At 39.8% G+C, this 25,997-nt stretch overlaps 1 protein-coding gene across 1 annotated transcript in view; it reads left to right on the top strand.

Annotated features, from left to right (window-relative positions):
- LOC122806144 (coiled-coil domain-containing protein 33-like) overlaps window positions 1–25,997 on the top strand; it is a 1,182,030-nt gene that overhangs the window by 123,143 nt on the left and 1,032,890 nt on the right. The window contains exon 2 of the mRNA XM_044076381.1: window positions 14,972–15,474. Coding sequence (XP_043932316.1) covers window positions 14,972–15,474 — 503 coding nt within the window. The remainder of the gene's footprint in view (window positions 1–14,971; window positions 15,475–25,997) is intronic.

Raw genomic sequence — 25,997 nt, 5'->3', positions numbered from 1 at the left:
TCTTCTTTCTCAGTTGCTTGCTTACTAAAGCAATAATGTACTGTGTAAGCCTGGGAATGCAAGTGCCATACGAATTGCACAGTACATTATCAAAGGGCAGAATCAGGAAACAACGTGGAAGAACACCACGGCATTGTTATACAAAGACATTATTTAAGAAAAGTAAGTAATTTTTATCTTAAATAATGTCATTGTATAAGATACGTATATTTTAGCAATAACTGACTCCTGTGTGTGGTATATTTAAGCAATAACCAATGACGTGCTGTGGTATATTGAAGACTTATTCATGGTTGCCGTGGTTTAATCATGAGGGTGAAGCCCAAGTGATTAAATAAAGCTAACTGTGGGTAAATTTGAATATACCACAACCACGGAGTCGGTTATTTCTATTATTCAATGACATTATTTAAGAAAAAAAAACTTAATTTTCTTAAATAATGTCTTTGTATAACGGTGCATTACTGTTCTTCTGCTGTTGGTGGTATACTGCTTCCTTGTGTTGATGTACTGCGCATGCGTATGGGACTTGTGTTCCTACGCATACCCAGTACATCAATGCTTTGAAACGGAAGCAATGGAGAAAAGAAAGTGTCTGTTGCTCCGTTTTTTTATTTATTAAAAAAAAATAAGGTTTTGGACACTTTATACCAACGGAAAAAGTCTGGGCAACTGGACCTTTTTCCGTTGGTATATTGTGGGATTTACAATGGGCACGCTGGCCAATCAGCATGCATGTTTTGGAATATTAATGGGGTGTCATTGTATAATAAAGCTTTACCCATGGATGACTTTGTTTAATCACTTGGGTTTCACCCTTGTGATTAAACCACAGCAACCATGGGTAAATTTTCAATATACCACACCCAGTCGTCAGTTATTGCTAAAATATACGTATGTATGTATGTATATATATATATATATATATATATATATATATATATATATATATATATATATATATATATATATATTAGATATACATATATATAGCACTCTTGTGTGGGGTCATTTACTGCACTGTTATAACTTGCTGATACTTGTTAACCTCTGCTATCTCTGAAAAAACAAAAAAAACAAAAAAAAATCTTGCTTTTCTTCCCACTTTTCTGAGATTTAAAAAAGTTCAGTTACAGGCTTGCTGTTCTTGAACTGTTTGTAAGTTTCTGTGAGGCCATTTTTTGCTTGGGCTAAAGGAAAGTCTCTCTGTTGATCAGTGGCAGTGAAAAACATTGAGCAGCCTGCCTGCACCTGTGGGAGTGGTTACTGACATGAAACTGTAGTTTTATTGGCCATTCTGGGTCAATTCCAAAACTCTTTCATCTTCCTCTCTTAAAACCTGGTTGCCTCATGGTTTTGGCATCTTTTCAGGCTTGTTGGCTGTTGGTGAAGCACCCACCAAGAGGAGAAAACGCTGAGCGAAGAAAGGAGCCACTTTTGAGTATTTTTCCTCTGTTTATTTGCTAAGTTTTTCTGCATAGCCGCCTATTTTGACCATTTTCTGGCTTGTTAAATTTGATTTCTGCATTAGTAACTGTATTTAGAGCACAACCTAGAGCTGTTTACTGAATTTCCTGTTTGCACTTATTTTTAAAATCGTTTTTTTCTCAAAACTTGCATTTTATCTGTCTTTGGCCTAGCACTCTTGTGTGGGGTCATTTACTGCACTTTTATAACTTGCTGATACTTGTTAACCTCTGCTATCTCTGAAAAAACAAAAAAACAAAAAAAAATCTTGCTTTTTTCCTACTTTTCTGAGATTTAAAAAAGTTCAGTTACAGGCTTGCTGAACAAGGAGAGGATCACAGTAAGCTGCCTATCGGGCGCTAGAATCCGCCACATAACACAAGCATTCAGGTCACTCCACGGCAAGTACAAATATGACACAGTCATTGTCCATGCTGGTGTGAACGACCTGAGACGTACCTCCCTGGACTACATGAAAAGAGACATAGAGGAGCTCTCTGATTATGTAGCCCAGGCAGGTATGACCCTGACCCTGAGCAGTATCCTTCCTTCACCAAGAATGATGCCACAATATAGAGACAAGATGATCAGCTTTAACAATTGGCTTAATGTCTGGTGTCATTCAAAGGGGATCCAGTGTCTATCTGCCTGGGATGACATGCTTGACAAGCCACGCTGCTTCACAAGGGACGGCTTGCACCTGTCACCCCTGGGATTCCGGATATTGGCTAAGGCTCTTGCCACCCCCATAGTGCCTTTTCTAGGCAAGGCTCAAATTCTAAACCTACCACCCTAGAAAACAAAATGGGAAGAAACTGAGGGTAATGCTGCTCAATGCCAGAAGTCTAAATCTCAAAATGCACGCACTCAAGGCCCTTCTCAGTATGGAGAACATCGATGTCTGTGCTGTAACTGAAACCTGGTTCAAGGCTCCTGAGAGCACCCCGGCACTATTAGGTTTTACCTCATATCATGCGTTCCTGCCCCAAAACCCGGACCACACCACAAAAAGAGGGTGTATCCATATTCATAAAGGATACCCACACCTCCAGGTTGGTGGCAACGCATAAGCTTGAAACCATCCAGGTGCAACTAACCGTAGGCAAAACTGCTCTACAAATTGTAGCATGCTACAGGCCACCCTCTCAAACTCAGGAACCCCACACAGCCTTCCTGAAGACACTGGAGGGTATAAATGTATCTCCAAACACCATCATATTGGGCGACTTCAACTACCCGAATATAGACTGGGAACATTACTCAAGCCCTAACTTTCTAGCCCAACGGTTCCTGGAGTTCATAAATTCAATTGCCATGGAACAGCTAGTCACTGTTCCCACGAGAGGAGAAAATATACTAGATCTCATTATCACAAACATGGGGACAAAATGCTCCACACCGGAAGTATATCCCTCATTGGTGAGATCTGATCATAAACTAATCTCACTGGAAATCCACATCCGCCCCCACCCCAAACAAAAAGACCAGAGTGAAGAACTTCTCTAAAGCAAACTTCACACTACTCAAGACTGGTGTGGTATCCTTCAAGGCCCCTGAGCCAGTGAAAACCACAACCCAAGCTGCGGAAGCCCTTACAAATGCCTTCTATGAACACCTCCAGGACTGCATGGATCAGGCAATCCCAAATAAAACCAAGACTCTTTGCACAAAGGGCAAGCGTCCAGTCTGGTGGACCCCAGCCATTAACGAACTTTACAATAAGAGGAGAAAGCTATTACATGATAGAACAAAATCCATAAAAGGAAGTCACCTCTGATCATTATTAGTAAAAAATACGAGCACTCATAAAATCAACTAAGGCCAATTTTGAGAGAACAATTGCCATGGATTCAAAGGACAATCATAAGGCCTTTTTCAGCTATGTTAGGAACCTGGGTGGAAACTCCCAGATATGCTCAGAATTAGTCCAAAATGATACAAAAATCACTGAACCCACAGACATTGCCAACATACTGGCAGACAGGTTCAGTGCAAACTTCACCCCCCTCTCCCCCCCTAAAGGAGAGATAACTATCCCAGCAGAGTGTATCCTCCCAGACATCTCAAATGCGCAGGTGAAAGCTGCTCTCTCTAAAGCTAAAAACACAGCATCAATGGGACCGGATGGTGTCCCCAGCTGTGTGCTACACGAGCTAAATGAGGAATTAAACCTGCACATAAGGCAACTGTTTAATCTCAGCCTTACCACAGGATACATGCCCAAGGAGTGGCGTACGGCAACTGTGGTCCCACTCCACAAAGGCGGTGCCTCTACGGACCCTGGTAATTACCGCCCCATAAGCTTAACAAGTCTAGTCTGCAAAGCTATGGAGAGGATCATAATGGAGCTCATAAACAAAGATATAGGGGACTTGCAGACATTGGACCCGACCCAGTTTGGCTTCGTCAAGGGCAGATCATGCCTTTTGAACTTGGTCGACTTCTTTGAAACAGTCACCAAGGCCAATGATGAGGGAAAGGCAGTCCATACAGCCTACCTTGACCTTGCAAAGGCCTTCGACACAATACCCCACTCGGGTATTGTAGAAAAACTTACCAGCTTAAATGTAAACCCATATGTCACAAGATGGGTTGCAAACTGGCTTAAGGACAGAACCCACAGGGTTAGAGTTGCTGGCGCTATGTCAGACTCCAAGCCGGTCACAAGCGGTGTCCCACAGGGCTCGGTCCTTGGCCCCCTATTGTTCGGCATCTACTTCTCAGAAGTACAGGCCAACATGGGAGGACTTTGGCTGACAAAGTTTGCAGACGACTGCAAACTGGGCGCCATAGTGGAATGTGCATCGGACACGGATATCCTTCAGAAGGGACTCATGGAAACAGATAGCTGGTGCCAGAGCCATGGCCTGAAGTTAAACGCCAAAATATGTATAGTCATACCCTTCGGGAAAAACAAGGTAACCCCAAGCTACCATATAGGTGGCAATCCACTAAGCACAAAAGAGGTTATCAGGGACTTGGGGACCCAGGTTGACAGTGGCCTTTCTTTTGACACTCATGTTGCTAAGGTGGTTAGAAAGACCTTCTACATTGCCCACCTGATAATGAAGGGATTCACATCCAGATCTAGTGTGGTCATTGTTCCCCTGTACTCTTCACTTATCAGACCAATGATCGAGTACAATGCCCCATTCGGGATGTATCACACCCGACATCTGCAGCAATTGGAGAGACCCCAAAAGTTCCTCACCAAAAGGATAAAGGGACTCCAAAATCTGTCATATGCTGCCAGATTGAAGAAACTCCAGCTCTATTCAGTTGCATACCATCTGCTCAGAGGTGACATGTGCCTGACATACAAGGCCATCTCTAACCCGGAATTAATGGACATGCTCCACCTCAAAAAATCCAAATCCACCAAAACCACTAGAGCAAGCGACTTAAACCTTAGCACGGATATAAATAGGACGTGCTGGAGGGATAGATTTATCACTCAGAGACTCCCTATGCTGTGGAATAAAATCCCGGTCCATGTGAGGCAGAGCACCTCGCTGGCTCTGTTCAAGAGAAATCTTGACCTGTGGATGGGAGATTGTAGGTTTATCCTGGGAATCATCTCTGTGTCACTGCTGGACAGAGACACAACAAACTAATGGGCACAGTATTTTTTCATATAAGGGGTGGCGTAAGCCACAAAAATTTGGGCTAGGCTTATAAATGCCTTAGGGCAGATAGCCTAGTATAAACCTATGAACCTATGAACCTATGAACTGTTTGTAAGTTTCTGTGAGGCCATTTTTTGCTTGGGCTAAAGAAAAGTCTCTCTGTTGATCAGTGGCAGTGAAAAACATTGAGCAGCCTGCCTGCCCCTGTGGGAGTGGTTACTGACTTGAAACTGTAGTTTTATTGGCCATTCTGGGTCAATTCCAAAACTCCTTCATCTTCCTCTCTTAAAACCTGGTTGCCTCATGGTTTTGGCGTCTTTTCAGGCTTATTGGCTGTTGGTGAAGCACCCACCAAGAGGAGAAAATGCTGAGAGAAGAAAGGAGACACTTTTGAGACTTTAAGTATTTTTCCTCTGTTTATTTGCTAAGTTTTTCTGCATAGCCGCCTATTTTGAGCATTTTCTGGCTTGTTAAATTTAATTTCTGCATTAAAACTGTATTTAGAGCACAACCTAGAGCTGTTTACTGAATTTCCTGTTTGCACTTATTTTTAAAATCGTTTTTTTTTCTCAAAACTTGCATTTTATCTGTCTTTGGCCTAGCACTCTTGTGTGGGGTCATTTACTGCACTGTTATAACTTGCTGATACTTGTTAACCTCTGCTATCTCTGAAAAAACAAAAAAAAACCCCCAAAAAATCTTGCTTTTTCCCACTTTTCTGAGATTTAAAAAAGTTCAGTTACAGGCTTGCTGTTCTTGAACTGTTTGTAAGTTTCTGTGAGGCCATTTTTTGCTTGGGCTAAAGGAAAGTCTCTCTGTTGATCAGTGGCAGTGAAAAACATTGAGCAGCCTGCCTGCCCCTGTGGGAGTGGTTACTGACTTGAAACTGTAGTTTTATTGGCCATTCTGGGTCAATTCCAAAACTCCTTCATCTTCCTCTCTTAAAACCCTCTTTTGCGTGGTTTTGCGCGTTTTTGAGCATAGCGCAACAATGGGCAGCGCTGCCTAATTTGGTTCAAACTATTCCTGGCTCCACAAAGTCTGCTCTTCACTTTTTCCCTTAGAACTGCTCTATCTCTCAATTTAAACACCATATTCTCATTCTAAGGCCCTTCACTGGTCCAATTAAGTAATCCTACAAGTTAGCACTATTAAACCATAAGCACTACTTACTCTTATACTCTCTACGATTACCCTGTCCTCTATTGGTCCATCTTAAATTCAGTTTCCCTATTACTCTAGCATGTCCAAAGGTCAGTCAATGGTTTCCTCTCCAGTCCAGCTGGTGAATCTGGGAATTTTGAGGCAATGTTACAACTGTCTCATGTACATGGACAACCCTCTCCTCCTCCAAGCAGGTTCAAATATATGTGAGAGATGCAACTATTTAGCCAAACTGGAGGCTGAGCTCTCTCATCTCAAAACTGGTGTAACCAGTCAGGAGGAGAAGGTAACCTCACACAACACAATTCCAGTATCACATAGTTCCACCACATCAGCGAACCAAACACATAAATACACAAAAACATACTCGGAGGCTCTAAATAAAAATCTACCTAAGCAACAGAGATCTCCAAAGCAGACATCCAAGCAAACGCTACCTCAAAACAAAACACACACAACACATAACCCACAAAGTCAGTGTGCCAAGCAGCCACAGCCCTTAAGGCTGAATAACACACCTGATACTCTTGTTATAGGTGACTCTATTGTCAGACACACTGATGTCCCGCTCACCAGGCTGAATAAAGAGAAGGTCACAGTGAGCTGCCTGTCGGGTGCTAGGATCCGACACATAACGCAAGCATTCAGGTCACTCCAAAGCAAATACAAATATGACTCAGTCATTGTACATGCTGGTGTGAATGACCTGAGACATACCTCCCTGGACTACATGAAAAGAGACATAGAGGAGCTCTCTGATCATGTAGCCCAGGCTGGTATGACCCTGACCTTGAGCAGCATCTTACCCTCACCTAGAATGATGCCACAGTACAGACAAAATGATCGATTTTAACAACTGGCTAAAATTTTGGTGTCATTCAAAGGGGATCCAGTGTCTGTCAGCCTGGGATGACATGCTCGACAAGCCACGTTGCTTCGCTAGGGACGGCTTGCACCTGTCACCACTGGGCTTTCGGATATTGGCAAAGGCTCTTGCCACCCCCATACTGCCTTTTTTAGGCAATGCTCAAAAGTCAAACCCACCCCCATAGACAGCACAAGGAACAAGAAACTAAGGGTAATGCTGCTAAACACCAGAAGTCTTAACCTCAAGATGCACGCACTCGAAGCTCTCCTCAGTATGGAGAACATCGATATCTGTGCAGTGACAGAAACCTGGTTCAAGGCTCCAGAGAGCACCCCAGCACTACCAGGCTATACCTCATATCATGCTTTTTGGCCCCAAAACCCGGACCGAACCGCAAAAGGAGGGGGAGTTTCCATATTTATCAAGGATATCCACACCTCCAGGTTAGTGGCATTGCACAAAGTATCGGAGACCATCCATGTGCAACTAACAGTGGGCAAGGCTGCTTTTCAGTTTATAGCATCCTACAGACCACCCTCTCAAAGTCAGGAATCCCATTCGGCTTTCCTGAACACATTGGAGAACATGAAGATCTCTCCGAACACCATTATATTGGGCGACTTCAACTACCCAAACATTGACTGGAAGCACTACTCAAGCCCCAGCACCTTAGCCCAAAGATTCCTGGAAATTATAAACTCAAATGCTATGGAACAACTAGTCACCACTCCCACAAGAGGGACAACATACTAGACCTGATCATTACCAACATGGGGACTCTATGCTCCACACCAGAAGTATATCCCTCATTGGTAAGATCAGACCATAAATTAATTTTACTGGATGTCCACATCCCGACCCCACCCCCAGCCCAGAAAACCACAGTGAAAAACTTCTCAAAAGCAAACTTCTCACTTCTCAAAACTGAAGTGGAATCCTTCAAGGCCCCAGGGCCAGTGGAAACTACAGCCCAAACTGCAGAATCCTATATAAATGCATTCTACGGACATCTCCAGGAATGCATGGATCATGCTATCCCAAACAAAACCAAGACCCAATCATCCAAAGGCAGGCATCCAGTCTGGTGGACCACTGCCATAAATAAACTGTACAACAGAAGGAGGAAGCTACTACATGACAGAGCAAAATCCCTAATAGGGATGGCATCTCTGATCAGTACTAGCAAAAATTTACGATCCCTCATAAAATCCTCCAAGGCCAGCTTTGAGAGAAAAATTGCACAGGACACAAAAGACAATCATAAGGCTTTTTTCAGTTATGTTAGAAACCTGGGATGCAACTCCCAGACTTGTTCTGAGTTGATTCTAAATGACAAAAAATAAAGTGAACCCACAGACATCGCCAATATCCTGGCAGACAGGTTCAGTGCAAACTTCTCCACCCCCTCCCCCCCAAAAGAGCAAGTATCTATCCCGGCAGAGGGCTGCCTTCCAAACATCTCAGATGCTCAGGTGAAGGCTGCCCTCTCCAAAGCAAAAAACACTGCTTCCATGGGACCAGATGGCGTCCCAGGTTGTGTCCTACATGAACTACAAGAGGAACTAATCCCTCAAATAAAACAGCTGTACAATCTCAGCCTCACTACAGGATATGTGCCCACAGAATGGCGTACAGCAACAGTGGTCCACTCCACAAAGGTGGAGCCTCTACGGACCCTGGAAACTATCGCCCCATAAGCCTGACTAGCTTAGTCTGCAAGGCTATGGAGAGGATCATCATGGAGCTCATAAACAAAGACATTGGGGACCTACAGACACTAGATCCTACCCAGTTCAGCTTTGTCAAGGGCAGATCCTGCCTTTTGAACCTGGTTGACTTCTTTGAAACAGTCACCAAAGCCATAGATGAAGGGAAGGTAGTCCACACAGCCTATCTGGACCTTGCAAAGGCATTTGACACAATACCCCACTCGGGCATCATAGATAAGCTATCCAGCTTAAATATAAACCCCTATGTCACAAGATGGGTCGCAAACTGGCTCAAAGACAGAACCCACAGAGTGAGAGTTGCTGGAGCCATGTCAGACTCGAAACCGGTCACAAGTGGCGTCCCACAGGGTTCTGTCCTGGGACCACTCTTGTTCGGTATATACTTTTCCGAGGTACAGGCAAACGTGGGAGGACTATGGCTCACCAAGTTCGCAGACGACTGCAAACTGGGCGCCATAATCAACTCTCCAGCTGACACAAACATCCTTCAAAAAGGTCTCACAGAGACAGATAACTGGTGCCAGCGCCATGGTTTAAAGCTAAATGCGAAAAAATGTATAGTCATACCCTTTGGCAAAAACAATGTGCCCACAAATTACCACATAGGCAGAAACCCATTAAGTACAGAGAAAGTTATTAGGGACCTGGGGACCCAAGTTGATAGCAATCTCTCCTTTAAAAACCACATTGCCAAAGTGGTTAGAAAGACCTTCTACATAGCCCACCTCATCACGAAGGGTTTCACATCTAGATCAAGAGAGGTAATCGTGCCCCTTTATTCATCCCTCATTAGGCCCATCATAGAATACAATGCCCCTTTTGGGATGTACCTTACCCGACACCTGCAGCAATTAGAAAGACCCCAAAAGTATCTCACCAAGAGGATCAATGGTCTCAAACAGATGCCATATACTGCTCGGTTAAAAAAACTCCAGCTCTACTCAGTTGCATACCGCCTACTTCGAGGCGATCTATGCCTGACATATAAAGCTATGTCAAATCCAGAATTAATGGACATGCTCCACCTCAGTAAATCTAAATCCCTTAGAGCCACACGCTCGAGGGACTTGAACCTCAGCACAGAAATAAATAGAACTTGCTGGAGGGACAGGTTCATAACCCAGAGGCTCCCTTCGCTCTGGAATAGAATTCCAGTTCATGTGAGGCAGAGCACCTCACTGAATCTCTTCAAGAAGAATCTCGATAAGTGAATGGGGGATTGTAGGTTTGTCCCAGGGACTACTCCCGTGTCACTATTAGACAGAGACACAGTAAACTAAACCTTAAAAAGGGCACAGTATACTCAAATCAAGGGGTGGCGTAAGCCATATAGAATCGGGCTAGGCTTATAATTGCCCCAGGGCAGATAGCCTAGTATGAACCTATGAACCTATGAACCTATATATATATATATATATATATATATATATATATATATATATATATATATATATATATATATATATATATACACACACACACACACACACACACATATATATATATATATATATATATATATATATATATATATATATACATATACATATACATATGCAAGATCACTGCCTTCTTCCATGAGTTTCATATTGCCTTAGTTTATAATACTAAGTTAAATATCTCCGTATCTCCCACCAGATATTGATCATATCATCCCCCAGTAATTTCAAAACTTCAAGGGGAATTCCATCAATTCCTGGAGACGTCTCTCCCGCCTGCCTTCTGAGTGTGATAATAATTCTAGTTAATACATATTAGACCCCTTGCTTCCTCCTCATTGAGCTTCAGTAAACTGCCTGCATATAGAATCTGCTACATTTGTTATATCCAGTTATGCTGTCTTTGCTCACCTGATAAAGTTCCTATATGATGTTATATTAATACCGTTGGGATTTCAGAACCGTACCTTACCTCCTCACAGGTGTTTGGATCCCTTAATTATAAATTGCTTGCTCATGTGATTGTTGTCTCAGTCTTAATGCTAGAGCACATTTTTAAAATATATAGCTTGTTTGCACTCCTTCTCATTAGTATTCTAGCATCTTCCATCTCGTGGACCTTCTGTTTAAGTTCATTCAATAACCTGGATTCTTCATTAATGAGGCCTTTCTCCTTTAACCGCCATGTTCTAATATCATTATAGTACTGCTTACTTTGGGTTCTCTCTCTCTCATAAGGTACTGTTTTTCAGCATACCTTATTTCCTCCAGTATTGAACATTTACACCTTTCTTATCCATCTACTGTCTCCTTTCCTACCTTCAAGCCTAACATGCATCATCTCCTTCTCTATAAACTGCAAACAAGGTAAATATATGGAATGGCTACTCCCTATATTTATCTTGTTTGCAGTTTATACAGAAGGAATCACCAATGCAGGACAAAATGTTCTTCACCTGCTTTTTACAAATGTAGCATCATCATGCACAACTCCCCTAGTAACTCACTCTCTGATTAAGTCTGACCAAAAGCTAGCAACTTTTTCCCTCAAACTATCTAAACCACCTGAAACTAATATATCAGAATTCAAATACTCCAAGTGCATAAATCTCCACAAGACAATACCTCAGCATACAGTGTCACAAAAAGTTTTATACCTACAAAAATAAGTATATAGAATTGGCATTTCCATTCAGATCCAAATATAATGGAAAATTTAAAAGCAAACCATTCTGGTGGTCTATCAGATAAAATATAATAGAAGAAAAAGGCTCATTTGAATATACAGTAGATCTAAGGATCCCTAAGATAAAGAAAATATTAGGAATTTGACTAAGAATTTTAAAAAGACTTTTAGATCTACTAAGACAGCTCATGGACTCAGGCTGTATCTGAATCCAATAACAAATTCAAATCCATTTCTAGTTGTGTTATAAAATAACATTCAGCAATGCACAGAACTCATACTAAATGACAAAACCTTCTCAGAGCCAGTGGATATTTTCACTATCCTATCAAATAAATATAGTAAAAATGTAATCACTGGGATGACTATCCAAAGTCCTACAATCCGGTTAGCTCTCAACTGCCCCCCCATCAAAACTAAAGAACATGAACTGAAAGTGCTGTCCAAGACAAAGAATACTTCCTCCAGGAAACCAAATAACACACCAGACTGTTTGTTAAATAGGATTCAACATGTCCTGGCGGAACCTCCATAAGCTATTTAATCTGAATCTGGCTACAAGTTCAGCCTTGATAGTGTGGCATACAACACTGTTACTGCTGCTCCATAAACGTTGCCCTATCATCCAGGAAACTACAACCCCATCAGCATGACAAGTCTCATTTGTAAGGCTATGGAACACATTATAACAGGCTTGATTAATGCTGACATTAAAATAATGTCATTAGGTTAAATTCACATCAGTTTGTTTTTTTATGAAGGGCAGATCCTGTCTGATGAACCTGGTTAAGTTGTTTGAAAAGGTAACGTAAGCTGTTAGCAGTAGTTATACTGTGTACAGCATTTACCTTGATTAGGCCATGCCATTTAACACCATGCCACATGCTAGCATGATTAATGAACTAAATGCATTGCAAGTAGTTCATTATGAGTTAAGATGGATAACAAACTGGCTGACAGACAGAATCCATAAGGTACAGGTGGCAGGACAGCATCAAGAATCATGAAGATGACCAGTGGTGCACCCAGGGCTTAGTTTTGGGACTGCTTTTGTTTGGTATTTACTTCTCTGACCTAGAGACTAAAACTAAGACCTATGTCTAAGCATGTATGTGGATGATTGTAAACTGTAACTTAATGATAAATTTACACTTAAAAATCCCTGGTGTATTGAAAATGGACTTAAGTGTAAAAAATGCACAACTGTTGTATTTGGCAGAAATCCCAAAGGGGGCACATTATATTATAATCAGTCTGATCGGTGTTGGATCAAAGGGATAATAACCTCTTTTGATCTGCATGGTATTCCCCTGGTAATTAGTTGCAACAAGTAGAAGGGTTTCCTGGTAACTCTTGCTACATAGTAATCAAAGGAGAGGAACAACCTAGGGTGGGAACTGGCAAGACCTAATGGTCATAAGCCTCAGTAGCCTTTGACTTTTATGAATTATTCCTAACTAAATGTTTGTACATCTGCCTGACTGGCAGCTGTTGAACAGTCCCCCTAACAGAATGCACCTGGGGAAGTTCTATCCATCTCAGTTATGGTCAGGATCATGACACAAGCTAGGGTATATAGTAGCTACAGGTAATGGTATGGGGAGTTGGAAGATGCACAGTACAAGGATGTAAGCAGAAATGCAACAGCAGAGGTGAAAGTAGAAAGGCTGCAACCAGAAAGTTGGTTGCCAGATGGGCTCAGCAGTGGCCATAAACCATTTTAAGTATGTATTATAAAGACGTAAGGGAGGGGGAAGACTTTACAGGCTATTCAAGAATGCTGCAGCTGAAGGAGGCCTGGGAAAAAGCAGAGGTACTGACTGATTACTTTTCTTCAGTCTATATGAAAGAGACTGTGTCATGTAGACTGGTAAGACATGCAAAGACAAATCTGGTTAACTTCAAAGAGGGTCCTTAAGAACGTGACCAGTGTAGTGGCAGACCTCCCAGAAGAGATGTACAGCATGTTAATGGTCAGTGCAGATTGGTCTGAGAACTGGATGCGAGAAGTGTGGTGCTGTACTTAACAGCAGTAGTATGAAAGGTTACAGAGATAATTGATTTTGTTTATTCTACTTTGTTTATTCTACCATCCAGATAAAATTTCAAAAAAGGAATCAAAGTCTGGTTCCTTGCTTAAAGGATAACACTCTTCTTGACAACAGTTAGCATGGGCTCATGAGCAGAAGGAACTGTCTGTAAAACCTGATCCAGTTTTATAAGTAGGTTATTGGACAGCCTTGCAGGTAAAATCAATAGACATGTTCTACACGAATCTCACTAAAGCCCTAGACTTAGTCCTACAAAGGTGGCTACCATAAAAATTGAAAGACCAAAGATTATGGAACTGGGTAGCTGCATGTTTGAATGTACACAGAAAGTGAGAACTATGATGTTGGGATAAGGAAAGGGGCTAGTGGTCAGTTCTGGGTCCAGTACATGTAAGAGTATTTGCCTCTGCTTTGTTTGACAAAATATTCAACAAAATCAGCTTGTTTGGTAAGACAGTGATATGTCCAGCAGCAGACAGTTTGAGACTGTGTCGAGGGAAGGTTTCAGAAAGGATGGCAGAGTGAGCAGAAAGGGGGTAGTTGGCCTTATTACAGATACATGAAAAGTATGGCACTTTTGTCCCAAAACTCCGGTCTAAATTAATACGTTGGTGGGTCAATGGGCAACACACAAGGTGGGAGAAAGAAGTACCTGATGCTGTTGCTCATACATGGATAGAATCACCAAGAGCAGAGTTAGAGGATTGGAGCAGCAGCAAACAGATCACTACACTGTGTCTTCGGCTTGATCAGTTCCAGAAACAAAGCAATGATATTTTCAATTAATGACACCTTGGTCAAGCCACAAAGCCAGTTCTATGCCTGGGTCTGGAAGCTAAGGAGAAGATCATCAGAGTGTTACAGGAGTTCAAAAAAGCCACACAAAATTGGAATAGGACAGAGAGTAAAATACATGCCTGGAGACTACAGGAGCAGGAGCTCTTCTCTCTACAGAACAAAACAGAAAAGATGGAGGCAGTTGCACAAGATCAGGTCTGATGTGAAGATGTAATCAGAGCATGTAAGACAGAGTAGGAGGAGAAGATTGTAGAGGGTTCAGATGGTAGCAAGTAAGGACTTGGGACAGATAGAAAATGGATGAGGTGGAAAGTATTGATAGAGGGAAGTAGGTTATTAGATGCATGTTAAGAAGAAACTTGGTAATCCTGCTCTCTCTTTCGTCTGTCAAACAAGTGTTATATAACTCTATAAAAAACATCCCTTAACCTGATATATATAACCATGCTTACAAAGATCAACCATGTAAGCTGTTCTTGTTGTCTACAAAATATTTTATTTCTTATTATTTACATTTTAGAAGACAAGCACAGATGGTAACTAGTGCAGTTAATGTTGATAAATGAATTAAAACTACATTTTTATGGCAGCTGTATGAAGTAAATTTGGTGCATATTTGATATTTTTTTTCTTCTTTTTCAGGATTCTGTAAAAATGACAAGAATCATGATGTTCGGCTTCGGATTGAAGCTCTACAAACCAAGGAATCTTCACTCAACAATGCTAAGAAGGCAGGAGAAGCTTTTTTTGCAATTTATCCTCGAACAAACCAGCCACGTATCAACTTGTATGCCGGCAAGAATGAAGACCTCTATCACTATAGCAATATTATGACCTTGCTTCGAGTGAAGAATGATGAACTTGCAATGCACTGTGGCAGATTAGCCTATACTGTGTTTTTCCGTGAGTCTCGTCCACCTGTAAAGGAAGTTGCATTGACACCATTGGTACCTCTGCCTACTCAAAATAGGCAAGAAGATAGACCATTAACCATTCAAGCAAATAGGACTCCCTCACCTTTACCTCCTGAAGAAACAGCTAAGACTCAGCATGCACTGTTTGGAGATGTTAATCAGCCAGATACAGATGATCAGTCTCACAGGACGCCAACTCCTTATCCCATTGATAAGCATTATTCCCCTGAGGTAATCTTTCTATAAGTTGGCTAGATGGTGTGTTATCATATTGTTACAATCATTTTAACACTTGCTGTAGTGTGAATATGTTTTGTAGATGTGACTTATAAAAGGACAGTGGGGTAAAGGTTGTCTGCCTAGGTATCGGACAGATGTTATTAGTCAGTGTGGATAAAATCATTAAAGTCCACACCATTATATTTTCCTGTCTGTAGGTAAGCAAAATGTATAGAACAAGAGAAATATTAAACAATATGGAGACCAAGCACTGCATATCCTAGCATAGTTAACAGTTTCTTAGCAGGAAGATGAGGACAAAAATGTTGGATATAATTTTTACTATGGCACACAAAGGAGAGTTTGTTTTTTTTTTTTTTTTTTATTATAAAGGGGGATTTTTACATTGCAGATAAAAATTTAAGCAACTTGGTTACAGCCACATTCAAAAATGGAATTCCCCTTAATGTGTTACATGGGCATATCCAGGGCAGTGGTTAGTGGAGTGTACACACCATAGAAGTAGCTGGCTTACACCTAATGTAATGTAGCAAGGATGAAGAGGTAGGGAAAGAAATCACATAGTCAGTAAGCTAGCTATCATGCAAGTTTAGTCCATGGAAGAGTTCCCGATGATTTTTGGTTAAATCAGTTGCATGAGTCCACCATAACTGTTTAAGTTCACTGGTTTATAAAGTCAGTCTATGTGTAAGTAAAGATATGAATACGGGACAGCTAGTTTAGGAGACAATTTGCTTTGCAGCATGATTAGCGGTGGATAGGGATGTTAGGTGAGTCAGAGAAAGGATATACACTTACCTAGAAGGTAAGCAGGGGTTATTGGTAGTAGTAAGTTAGAATGGTATACAGTTAAAGCTCCTGCATGGATGTTATGAGGGTATACCCCTAGGGAAAATAGTAGATTTTCTTTGTTACTGTGTGTGTGTGTGTGTGTGTGTGTGTGTGTGTGTGTGTGTGTGTGTGTGTGTGTGTGTGTGTGTGTGTGTGTGTGTGTGTGTGTGTGTGTGTGTGTGTTGGTATTTAGGTATGTTTTGTTTGTGTGTGTAAATGGTAGGGTGTATGCAGACATACATAATGTGTTTTGTTGTTTTTGTACTTGATCATAATTTGAGATTACAGTGCTAGGGTTTAGCATTTCATGTAGTATGAACCTATGAACTATGAACCAATATAAAATGTATTTATTTATTTATTTATTTATTTTTGTTGACCGGGCTAGTCTAGCTGGATACATATCCATTTTCAGCAGAGGCCCGGGGAGAAAAGCTCCATGTACAAATTCATTAAGGTATTAAAAACTAGCTACAATTATACAGCATAGCAAGTACATAAGTTAGTATTGTGAACACTGTACAGAGACATTAGAGTAGATATAGCATAAAAGTTGTTATTCTTATCCTCATACACTTGTAATAAGACCTTAAGTTGTGGACTGTGTGTGGTTCATTGGAACTCAGCTCTGTAATGACAAGACTCACAAGTACAATACAAGTTATGTATCTTCTGCATCAGAAACCATATGCACCAACAAAACAGAAATATTCATATTTACAAAGGGAAAAGAGAAGTAATGTATAGTTTAAAAGGTATCTTAAAGGAATTGACATAGTCCAAATTTCATTTTCTATAAAATGTGAGTATGTGAACTTGAGACCACAATATGAAGATAAAGAATGGATTGCTATGGGGAAATAGACTTAACTCTTGTCTTCTCCTCCAAAATATATTCCTTCAACTCTTTATTAAGTAACATCCACAACTTTTCCTCTGGTTGATAAAAATATACCTGGCATGTATTTAAAACTAAAGGGACTAAAACCATTTTACTACTTGTAACTTACTATCCATATCCATAATTAAAGATTTCTATCTTATAAATGTTTATATTATCTTTGGTTAGTCTCTTCCCACATATCTCTAGATGCCACAACTGAATCCTTTTTAATCCATACACCTAAATGCTTCATCTTATCATATCCCCATAGACATGAGTAATGCTGAACCAATCCATGTGTGGATACATAGTTTACCACTATAGCCTTTGTTTTATCTTTCTTAATTGTATATCCTGAAGAGATCTGAAATTGTCTCAAAATGTTCCACAGCAATGAAATGTCCTTTTCTGGATTTATAAATTAGAAAATAATATAACTCGCAATTTGAGTTAATGTTTCTTGATTACCACGCCAGTTATATCTTTGAATTTGTGAGTCCATTATTTCCTTTGCTAATGGCTTTAAATATAAATAGCAAAGGGGAAATAAGACATCTCCGTCTTATCCCCCTGTTCAAACACCGTTTGTTGGCAAGAAACCCTATCATTTTAATACTTGTTTCCAACTGCTGATTATTTTATTAACAAAAATATCGTTTTACTACTTTGAATAAAAAAAAAAAATCTGTGCTAGGACTACAAATAAATAATGAAAACTGATTTTACCAATGTTCACATGGAACATTATAGGCTTGCATCTTTGTTTTTCAGTAATATATACTGATGTGATGATGTGAGGTATTGCTAGCTATGCCAGGAGAAGTAGGGTAGTGGATGTGTAACATATGCCAGCACAGCTGGCTGGAATTTAGTAAAGAATTATATGTCATTTGGATATCAAACCAATTTGTACAGATGCTTGTGTTGAAAATGGATTTGTAAAGTTGCTTATGTTAAACGTGTACCAACAGTGGGTCTTAGCTGTATTGTAACTGGATTAAATATATATATATATATATATATATATATATATATATATATGCTAACAGAGGATACTGGAAGAAAAGAGGTTAACTTCAGCTCTAGCTAAAATTGGAAAAAAAATAGTAAGACATTAAATTACTGGGCCTTGGCCTTAAAGATGTTATATCATAGTCTTGAATGAAGCCAGAGATGCAATATCTGTAAGAAGCATGGCTTGCTAGTCTCTGTAGGAGCAGTAGAAATTTGTATTTGTTTTATGACTTCCAGAAGCTGCACCAGATGTGAGCAATGCTCCTGAGTGTGTATTATTGACATGTAGGTGCTAAATCCTGGCAGTTTCTAGCAATAGGGGTTGTATGAGAACCAGAAGTCAGATGATCAGATGTATGTGATGTCAGTCTGTACAGAAATAATGTTTTAATATTAGGTGAGACAGAAGTCTCAGGGCAGTCTGTTTCTTGAAACCTGACATAGAAGGATCCCTCACCTACTTCACCTTGCCTTGCTCTATTAAATAAGTAGGAACAGTAATTCTCTAGATTAGTCAAGAAAATATAGTGAGAATAGTTAAGTATTTTTTTCTGTAACTGTGTAAATCTTTCCAGCTGTTTTATTTTTATTATTTCCTGCAATTGAAACTCTGGTGTTTACTGTGAATAGATATTTCATATTTTCATGTTCTTTTATTATTTATGATTAAATATATTTAAACTTTTCATTGCGGCTGGTCCTTTAGAGAATATTTTAACCTTTGAAGGTGATCAACAGCATAAATTGGTAGCTGAAAGTATTTCTGGAGGAAAGCAAACGGCTAATTAACATGCTCCCAGACTGATTTATTACTATTTAGCATGTCTGGTGAGACTGACTTCTGCACTGATGCTTTCTGGTGATCTCTGAATTGAAAACATTTGAGTGGACAGCTACTTGTGGAATGGCTTACACTCACCGTAACTCTTTCCGAATCCCAAGCATGAATGCTATATAAGCTATATATATATATATATATATATATATATATATATATATATAGATATATATATATAGATATATATATATATATATATGTGTGTGTGTGTGTGTGTGTGTGTGTGTATGTGCATGGTTTTATGTACTTTCACTTGTTAGCACATTTTAAGTCAAACGTATATAATTTTGCATTTATAATAGAAGTAAGGCACTTCCAGTTAACTGTATTGTGATATCACCATTTACAATGCAGTGCATTTAGACATGTCACATTGCAGACTGATTTACTGTTTGTGTGTGTAGCATATTAGGGGGTTAGTATTCTTTCAGGCAGGATGTAGAGAATGTTGTACTTCAGTACTCCATACAAAATATCGAAAGTAGTATGATGTAACTATGGATTATGCTGATACTCTATTTTCAACATCCAACAGACTGAATATTTAAAGTCGAGATATATTAAAGTGACTTTATGACCCTGATAAGAAATTGAAACTTCATAGTAGAAGCAGAAGCAATCTTTTGTTCATGGTTTGACAGATGAGATTAATTTCTAGATGCTTCAGTACAGATAGCAGAGCTATCAAACAGGACGGGGGAGCTAATAAATAGCTTGGGTTAAAAGATACTGAAATGTACTGCATAGCAGAATATTTACTCTTCGGAATTTGTACAAACTCTGTTAACCAAGACACTGTGCCCCAACCTTTTGTCAGAACTCCCTGTATAAACTGAAACATCTAGTGAGGGAAATACTTGGTTTAATACAACTCATTTTGTAAGCTTGAAACTTTACACACTTTTCACAGTAACACATTCAAAAGCAAAAAAAAAATAAAAAAAACAAAAACAAAAAAACAATCTGCATTGTCATTCTCTAAATAAGGATAAGAGCAATTAGCCATTGCTGCCTCACCCATTGTGAATCAAGTGGGTAGTTCTGGGTCATTATCTGGGTGAATGCTAAAGGGAATGTTGGGTGTCATACCAGACTATGAGTCTGCATAACACATGCTGCCCAGGGGAGCACCACTCTAGTGAAGGAAGGCATGTGTGGACACATCCATGCTTCTCAAGAAAGGCAGAAAATACAAGAGCACATCAGAGCAACACTGGGGCTAGAAGATCAAGGAGATCTGAGGGTAGTCCTTTAGGTCAATCAACACTGGCCCACAGTCCTCTCTCTGGGCAATGAATGATTAGTTCTGAAGAAGTCTTTATTGGTGGACGAAACCTAGGTTAACTTGTGTGTTCATCAATTTTGTGCTGTTACTTCTATTAAAGTCAGATTGGTGACTGATCCTGAAGTGTGGTTTTGAACTGATTGTACTTAGTTGCAAGTTTATTTTCTGTAATGAATGATTAGGCTCTTCAGCCAAGGAACAAATGGACTAAAAGCTGCCTGGCTTCTGCCCCTAGAGAAGGGCAAAGGAACAGAACCATTGGAAAAAAATCCTGTTAACTGAGGAAAATGCTTTCTTAGGCTACTAGACCTTCAGAGAAAACAGAATACATCATTGTTCTTTCCAAGGTAGAGAAAAGGTTTCACTGCCATCAGCCATAATTTTACAATCAAGTAGATGGGAAATTTTCGGAAGCAAAATGTCTAGGTACAGTAGAAAAAAGTCTGAAGAATGCATGGGTAAGGGCTATTCATGGTCTTCACTCAGCACATGCACAGGTAAGGTTAGTTCAGGGTCTTCAGTTACTAAATGTACAGATAAGAGCTGTTCATGGTCTTTAGTCACCATAATGCACAGGTAAGGTCCACTCATGGTCTTCGCTCACCACATACACAGGTAAGGTCAGTTCAGGCTCTTCAGTCATCATGTGCACAGGTAAGTGCTATTCATACTAGTCAGTCACCACATGCACAGGTAATGGCTGTTCATGGTCTTCAGTCACCACAATGGGCCCCAAGGATATATTTCATCACCTGGAGCTTTCTGGCTATATCAAATGTCTCTGGTAGAAATCATATTTCAAAATTCACAAATGTAATCTTTTGATGTGACTCTTATTCTGATTTCTTTAGATGTCTTCTCACAGAAGAACCATGGATAACAATTGTAATAAATGATAAATGCCCTGAACAACTGTCAGTTAGGCCAATAATGCATTTAGGACCATAACTGTAGATTGAAAGACAGATTTTATCTGCAGTACAAAACACCTCAACTGTACATGTTAAAAGTCTGATTCTGAGCCCATTTGTTTTTTTATTTTTTGCTTTCAAAGCTGGGAAAATCAAGTCAAACATGCAAGAGTAGAAATCCACCTTTTGATATAAGCATTTCATCTAGAGGAAAAGCTTGTCTTTATCTATCAATAAATCTAAAGTTAAATAAAAAACAAGATAGTTTACTTTCAGTGGCCTCACCTCTTGTTTTTCTCATCTTTCTTCGAAGTCTGTGCAGCCCTTTTTGCCTGTCCAGATGAGAACGCATGAAATGATGTAATAATTGCTACAAATTAAATTTCTCTTCTTAAAATTTGCAAATTCCACACTTGTAAAACACAATCCACTATTGGAGATTAACATTTCTGAAATATTATCCATGCTAACATATTATTTTAGTTTGGGTTGAGGGACATATGATTAGTAGACTGTAGTCTAGGCCATGTTTTTTCAAGCAATTCTTAACAGCTTGAATGTGAATTTTATAATAATTTACTGTTTGCTTGAAATTTACCTTATTTTATTCCTTTTCTCCATGATCTGATCCATGCTGAGTCACCTTATTTATGATATTTCTAAAAATTAAATTCTGGATATTCACAATCTTGTATAGGGAATATGATTCTAAATGCACACACTCTGCAAGAAACTCTGACACTTCTAGTCTTTTGTAGTTGTGTATTCTTTATTTATTTAGTTATTTTATTTTATTTGACATTTGTTAAACAGGAAAGTCTGACTGGGTCAGGAACCCATTTTCAATGAAGGCCCAGGGAGAAAAGCTCCACACATTAGAACACTGAGATAAAGAAAAGTACAGAGAAACTTAATTATACATGGGGGAGTGTAGCACACAATAAGTTACAGAGAGACATATTGACATACAGACAGTTGGGATACTTTTACAACAGTAATCGTTGCAAACAAGAAATACGGAGATATAAGTTGTATCAGGTAGTTTAACTATTACAATCTTTTTAGGTGGACTGTTGATGTACATTATGAAAGTTTATATAGTTTGATGTCACAGCTAGTATCTGTAGTCATGTTTCAAGTTCTTAGTCAAGTTTTAATAAATCTAGCTGCCATGTCCTTGGGGGGGGGCATGGTGGGTAAAGCAGAGTGAAAAAGGACGGGAGGGGGGGGGGGGGAGGAGGAGACTCTAGAAGAGTAAAGGAGGAATAGGTAGGGAGGGGCATAGGAAATGGGTATCTAGGTTTTTGGGAACAGGGTGAGATGCTTTTATCTAGGAGATTTTTTTTAGCATGAGTTTAAAATTATTGTGGTTTGTTACAGCTCCGTTGTTTGCTGTAACAAAGAGTTTTGCTCCAGTGCAGGAGTATAGAGACTGTCCAGCTTTTTTATTTGGTCTGCGAAGGGTTACTAGTTGCTTGTCTTCAGATCGGAGGGTCCTGTTGGGTATGTAGGTTTGGAGAAGTGGGTTAAGTGCTGTGCAGTTATCAGTTTGATGTATAACTTTATGTGCCATATTGAGCTGTAAGTGGTCTAGGAAGAGTGGAAGTTTGAGCCATTTGAGGGGACTGAGAGCTGTGCAATGGTGTGTGTTATGGGGTGCATTTATACACATTTAGCAATTTTATTATAACAGGATTAAAGTTTGCTATTTAGGGTAATCTGAGTGTTTGTCAGAATGGGAGCACCATAGAGATGAATAGGGAACAGGTGAGTCATGGCCAGGGTGGTTATAGTGGTTGTATTCAAGACGTTTTTGTGCCTGTAGAGCATCCCTAACCTGTAGTGAGTTTTTTTATTGTATTGTGGATATGTAGATTAAAGAAAAGGTTACTGTCTATGGTCACTCCTAATAGTTTGGCTTGAGAAAAACTGCTATTTGAGTATTGTTTAGAGAAAAGATTTTAAAGTCAGCCAAGAGATTTTTGGATGTGAAAAAGAGGAGTTTTATTTTATTTGGGTTAAGCAGGAGTTGTGCATTGTAGCACCAGGACTCTATGGAAGTGAAGACAGTTTGGGTTAGATACAGAAGGTGCTCTATGTTGTTGGAAGAGGAGATGAGAGTAGAATCGTCCGCATATTGTATTATGGAGCTTTGGTGGGAGGTGGTGTGAAGGTTGTTAATGAAGATGTTAAAGAGTAATGGTCCAAGAATGGACCTCTGAGGAACTCCTGTGCTACTAGGTAGATAATTGTTGACTTATAGGGGAGAGACCAAGGGCAGAGAGTTTTTGTGGTAGTAATGAGTGGGAAATGGTATCGAAGGCCTTGGGTATGTCAAGAAGTATTACTGAGGTCAGTAGTCCAGCATTTCTGGCTTTGTTGACTGTATCTGTAAAGGAGATTAATGCAGCAGTTGTACTATGTGATGGTCAGAAGCCGTATTGGATGGGGGTAAGTACATTTTGTAGAGTATGATTAGGTAGCTGTTTATGTATGCATTTGTCTAACAATTTGGATGGGGGAGATAGGAAAATGATGGGTTGATAATTGCTGATGTAATTGCACTTACTGCCTTTGTGTAAGGGTTTGTTATGGGTTGTTTCCATAGGGTGGGGATGTAGGATTCTGCGATGGATTGGTCGATGAGTATGCTGACTGGATAAGCTATGGCATCAGTAGCATATTTTAAGTACCCTGGTGGGAGGTTGTCAGCTTTGGGAGAACAGGGTTTTAATTTAAGGAGTAACCTACATATTTGGTGAGTGGGTACCAATTAGAGAGTAAGGACAGAAGGATGTTGGTCAGCTGTTGTTGTGCCCTGAGGGAGAAAAGAAGAAAAGGAGGATTTATTTGTATTAGTTTGGGAGGGGTTGGGATTGTACGTGGGGTGGGTTTGTGTGGTTGTTGGAAGGACTGAGTAAATTGAGAATACTGTCTACAAAATGTGTGTTGAAAGCTTTTTCTATTTGGGAAGGGGTTTTATTGGTGGCAGGGGATGGGTTTTCTTTGGTCCCAGGGGTGAGGAGTTGAGAGATTATATGCCACATTTTTTGGGGTGCTTTTTGGGAGGCTAACTGCTGCAAGAAATAGTGCTTCTTATCACCATTAATCCTGTTGTTTGGCTTGGCTGTGCAGCTGTTTATATGTTTGGTAGTTTTGTTCATTTTCTATTTTTTTCCATTCTTGCCAGGCTTTATTTCTTGTTACTAGTAAGTTTTTGGTAGGCTTGGTTAGCCAGGGAGCATGATTAGTTTTGTGTGGAGTGGGGCTAGGTTGTTAAGGGTATTGAGGAATATTTTGTTGAAATGGCTGATGGCATCATCTAAAGGTAAAGGTTTTAGTATGGACCAGTTTATTGATTTTAGAATAGAGTTAAATTGGTGTTTGTTGAAGTTGGATAAGTTATGTAAGGTTTTATAGATGTGGTTTTTGGAGATGTGTGCCATGGCTCTATTTGTATAGGTGGCCAGGAGGTCACTTAAAATATTGGTAGGGATCTAGAGATGGAGTATTTCTGAGGATCTGAAACTAGGATTTAGTCAAGAGTAGATCTTTGGTTGCTGTTTTTTAGAATCCTAGTTGGATCAGAGATGAGTTGAGTAAAAATGTGCAGGTTTATGCTGTTGGTAGGGTAGTTGGAGTTTAGATTTTGCCAGTTTATGTAGATATCCGCCCTTGATGATGGTTTGTTGGATATGATTTGAGAGATCCAGGCTATGAAGTCTTCCAATATGGGGATGGTATTCCCTCATGAAATGTATAGGACCGCAATACAGAGTTGTTTTCTGTTACTGATTTTTAAGGATGGAAAGAGAATTTCAGCTGTACAAAAGGATGGGATTAGCTTGGGGTATGTGAGTAGGGTGAGAGTGTTGGATAGATTAAGGCTACACATCCCCCTTTTTATGAGTTCTGTCTGCTCTTATTATGTTGTAGCCTGGTGGGAGTAGTTCATTATCTTTAATATGTGGCTTCAGCCAAGATTCAGTCACTGGAAGTATGTCGGGGGAGTGTTAGATAAGCTATGCATGGAGTTCTGTAATTTTGTTGCAGATGCTACACAAATTAAGAATGATTAGAAATAGATTTGTAGGGGAAGAAGTTTCGGTAGAGGTATGGTTCGAAGTTGGACCTGGGTTGGGATGGATGTCCCCACATTAGGCCAAATTGAAGCAGATTTTTGTGTGATGGTTGAAGAGGGTAGTTTTATTTGAATGCTTCAGTTTTTTTAGGGGTGGTGGTGTAGGTTTAGGGAGGTAATGTAGAATTTTAAATCTGGTGAATGATAATACCCTAGTATCATACAGATATATTAAATAAGGTATCTGTTTTAATTTCTAGGTATTGGATGTGGTGGATTTTTCTGTTATGAGGTGGTTTGGGGGTTTAATCATGTGGCATGTAAAAGAAGAGTGAGAGTTAGGGCAATGAAGGGGAGCATGGTATGTTCATAGTGAAACATACTAGTGAATTTAAGCAGTGGCAAAAAAGGTAATGAGTTAGTGTAATGGCTTAGGTGGGCATGGGATGTAGAGTGATGAGGTATGGGATGTTTGTGTGGTATGATTTGCTGGAAGATGAACTCTACATGTGGGAGTTGGTGAGGAGTAATTGTAAGAGTGTGATTGGAGAAAATATTATTGGTATTGAGTGACTGGGTGCAAGTGTTGTAGGGGGAGGAGTTCGGGTTGGTATAAATGTAATTGATGTAGGGGTGGGTGGGAATGGAGGTTGGGTAGGGGAGCAGAGAGA

The sequence above is a fragment of the Protopterus annectens genome, chromosome 7.part0, assembly GCF_019279795.1.
Source record: "Protopterus annectens isolate FY-2018-M chromosome 7.part0, PAN1.0, whole genome shotgun sequence".
Classification (NCBI taxonomy): Eukaryota; Metazoa; Chordata; order Ceratodontiformes; family Protopteridae; genus Protopterus; species Protopterus annectens.
Note: the sequence above shows the minus strand (reverse complement) of the source record. Positions and strands in the feature narration are given on the sequence as shown.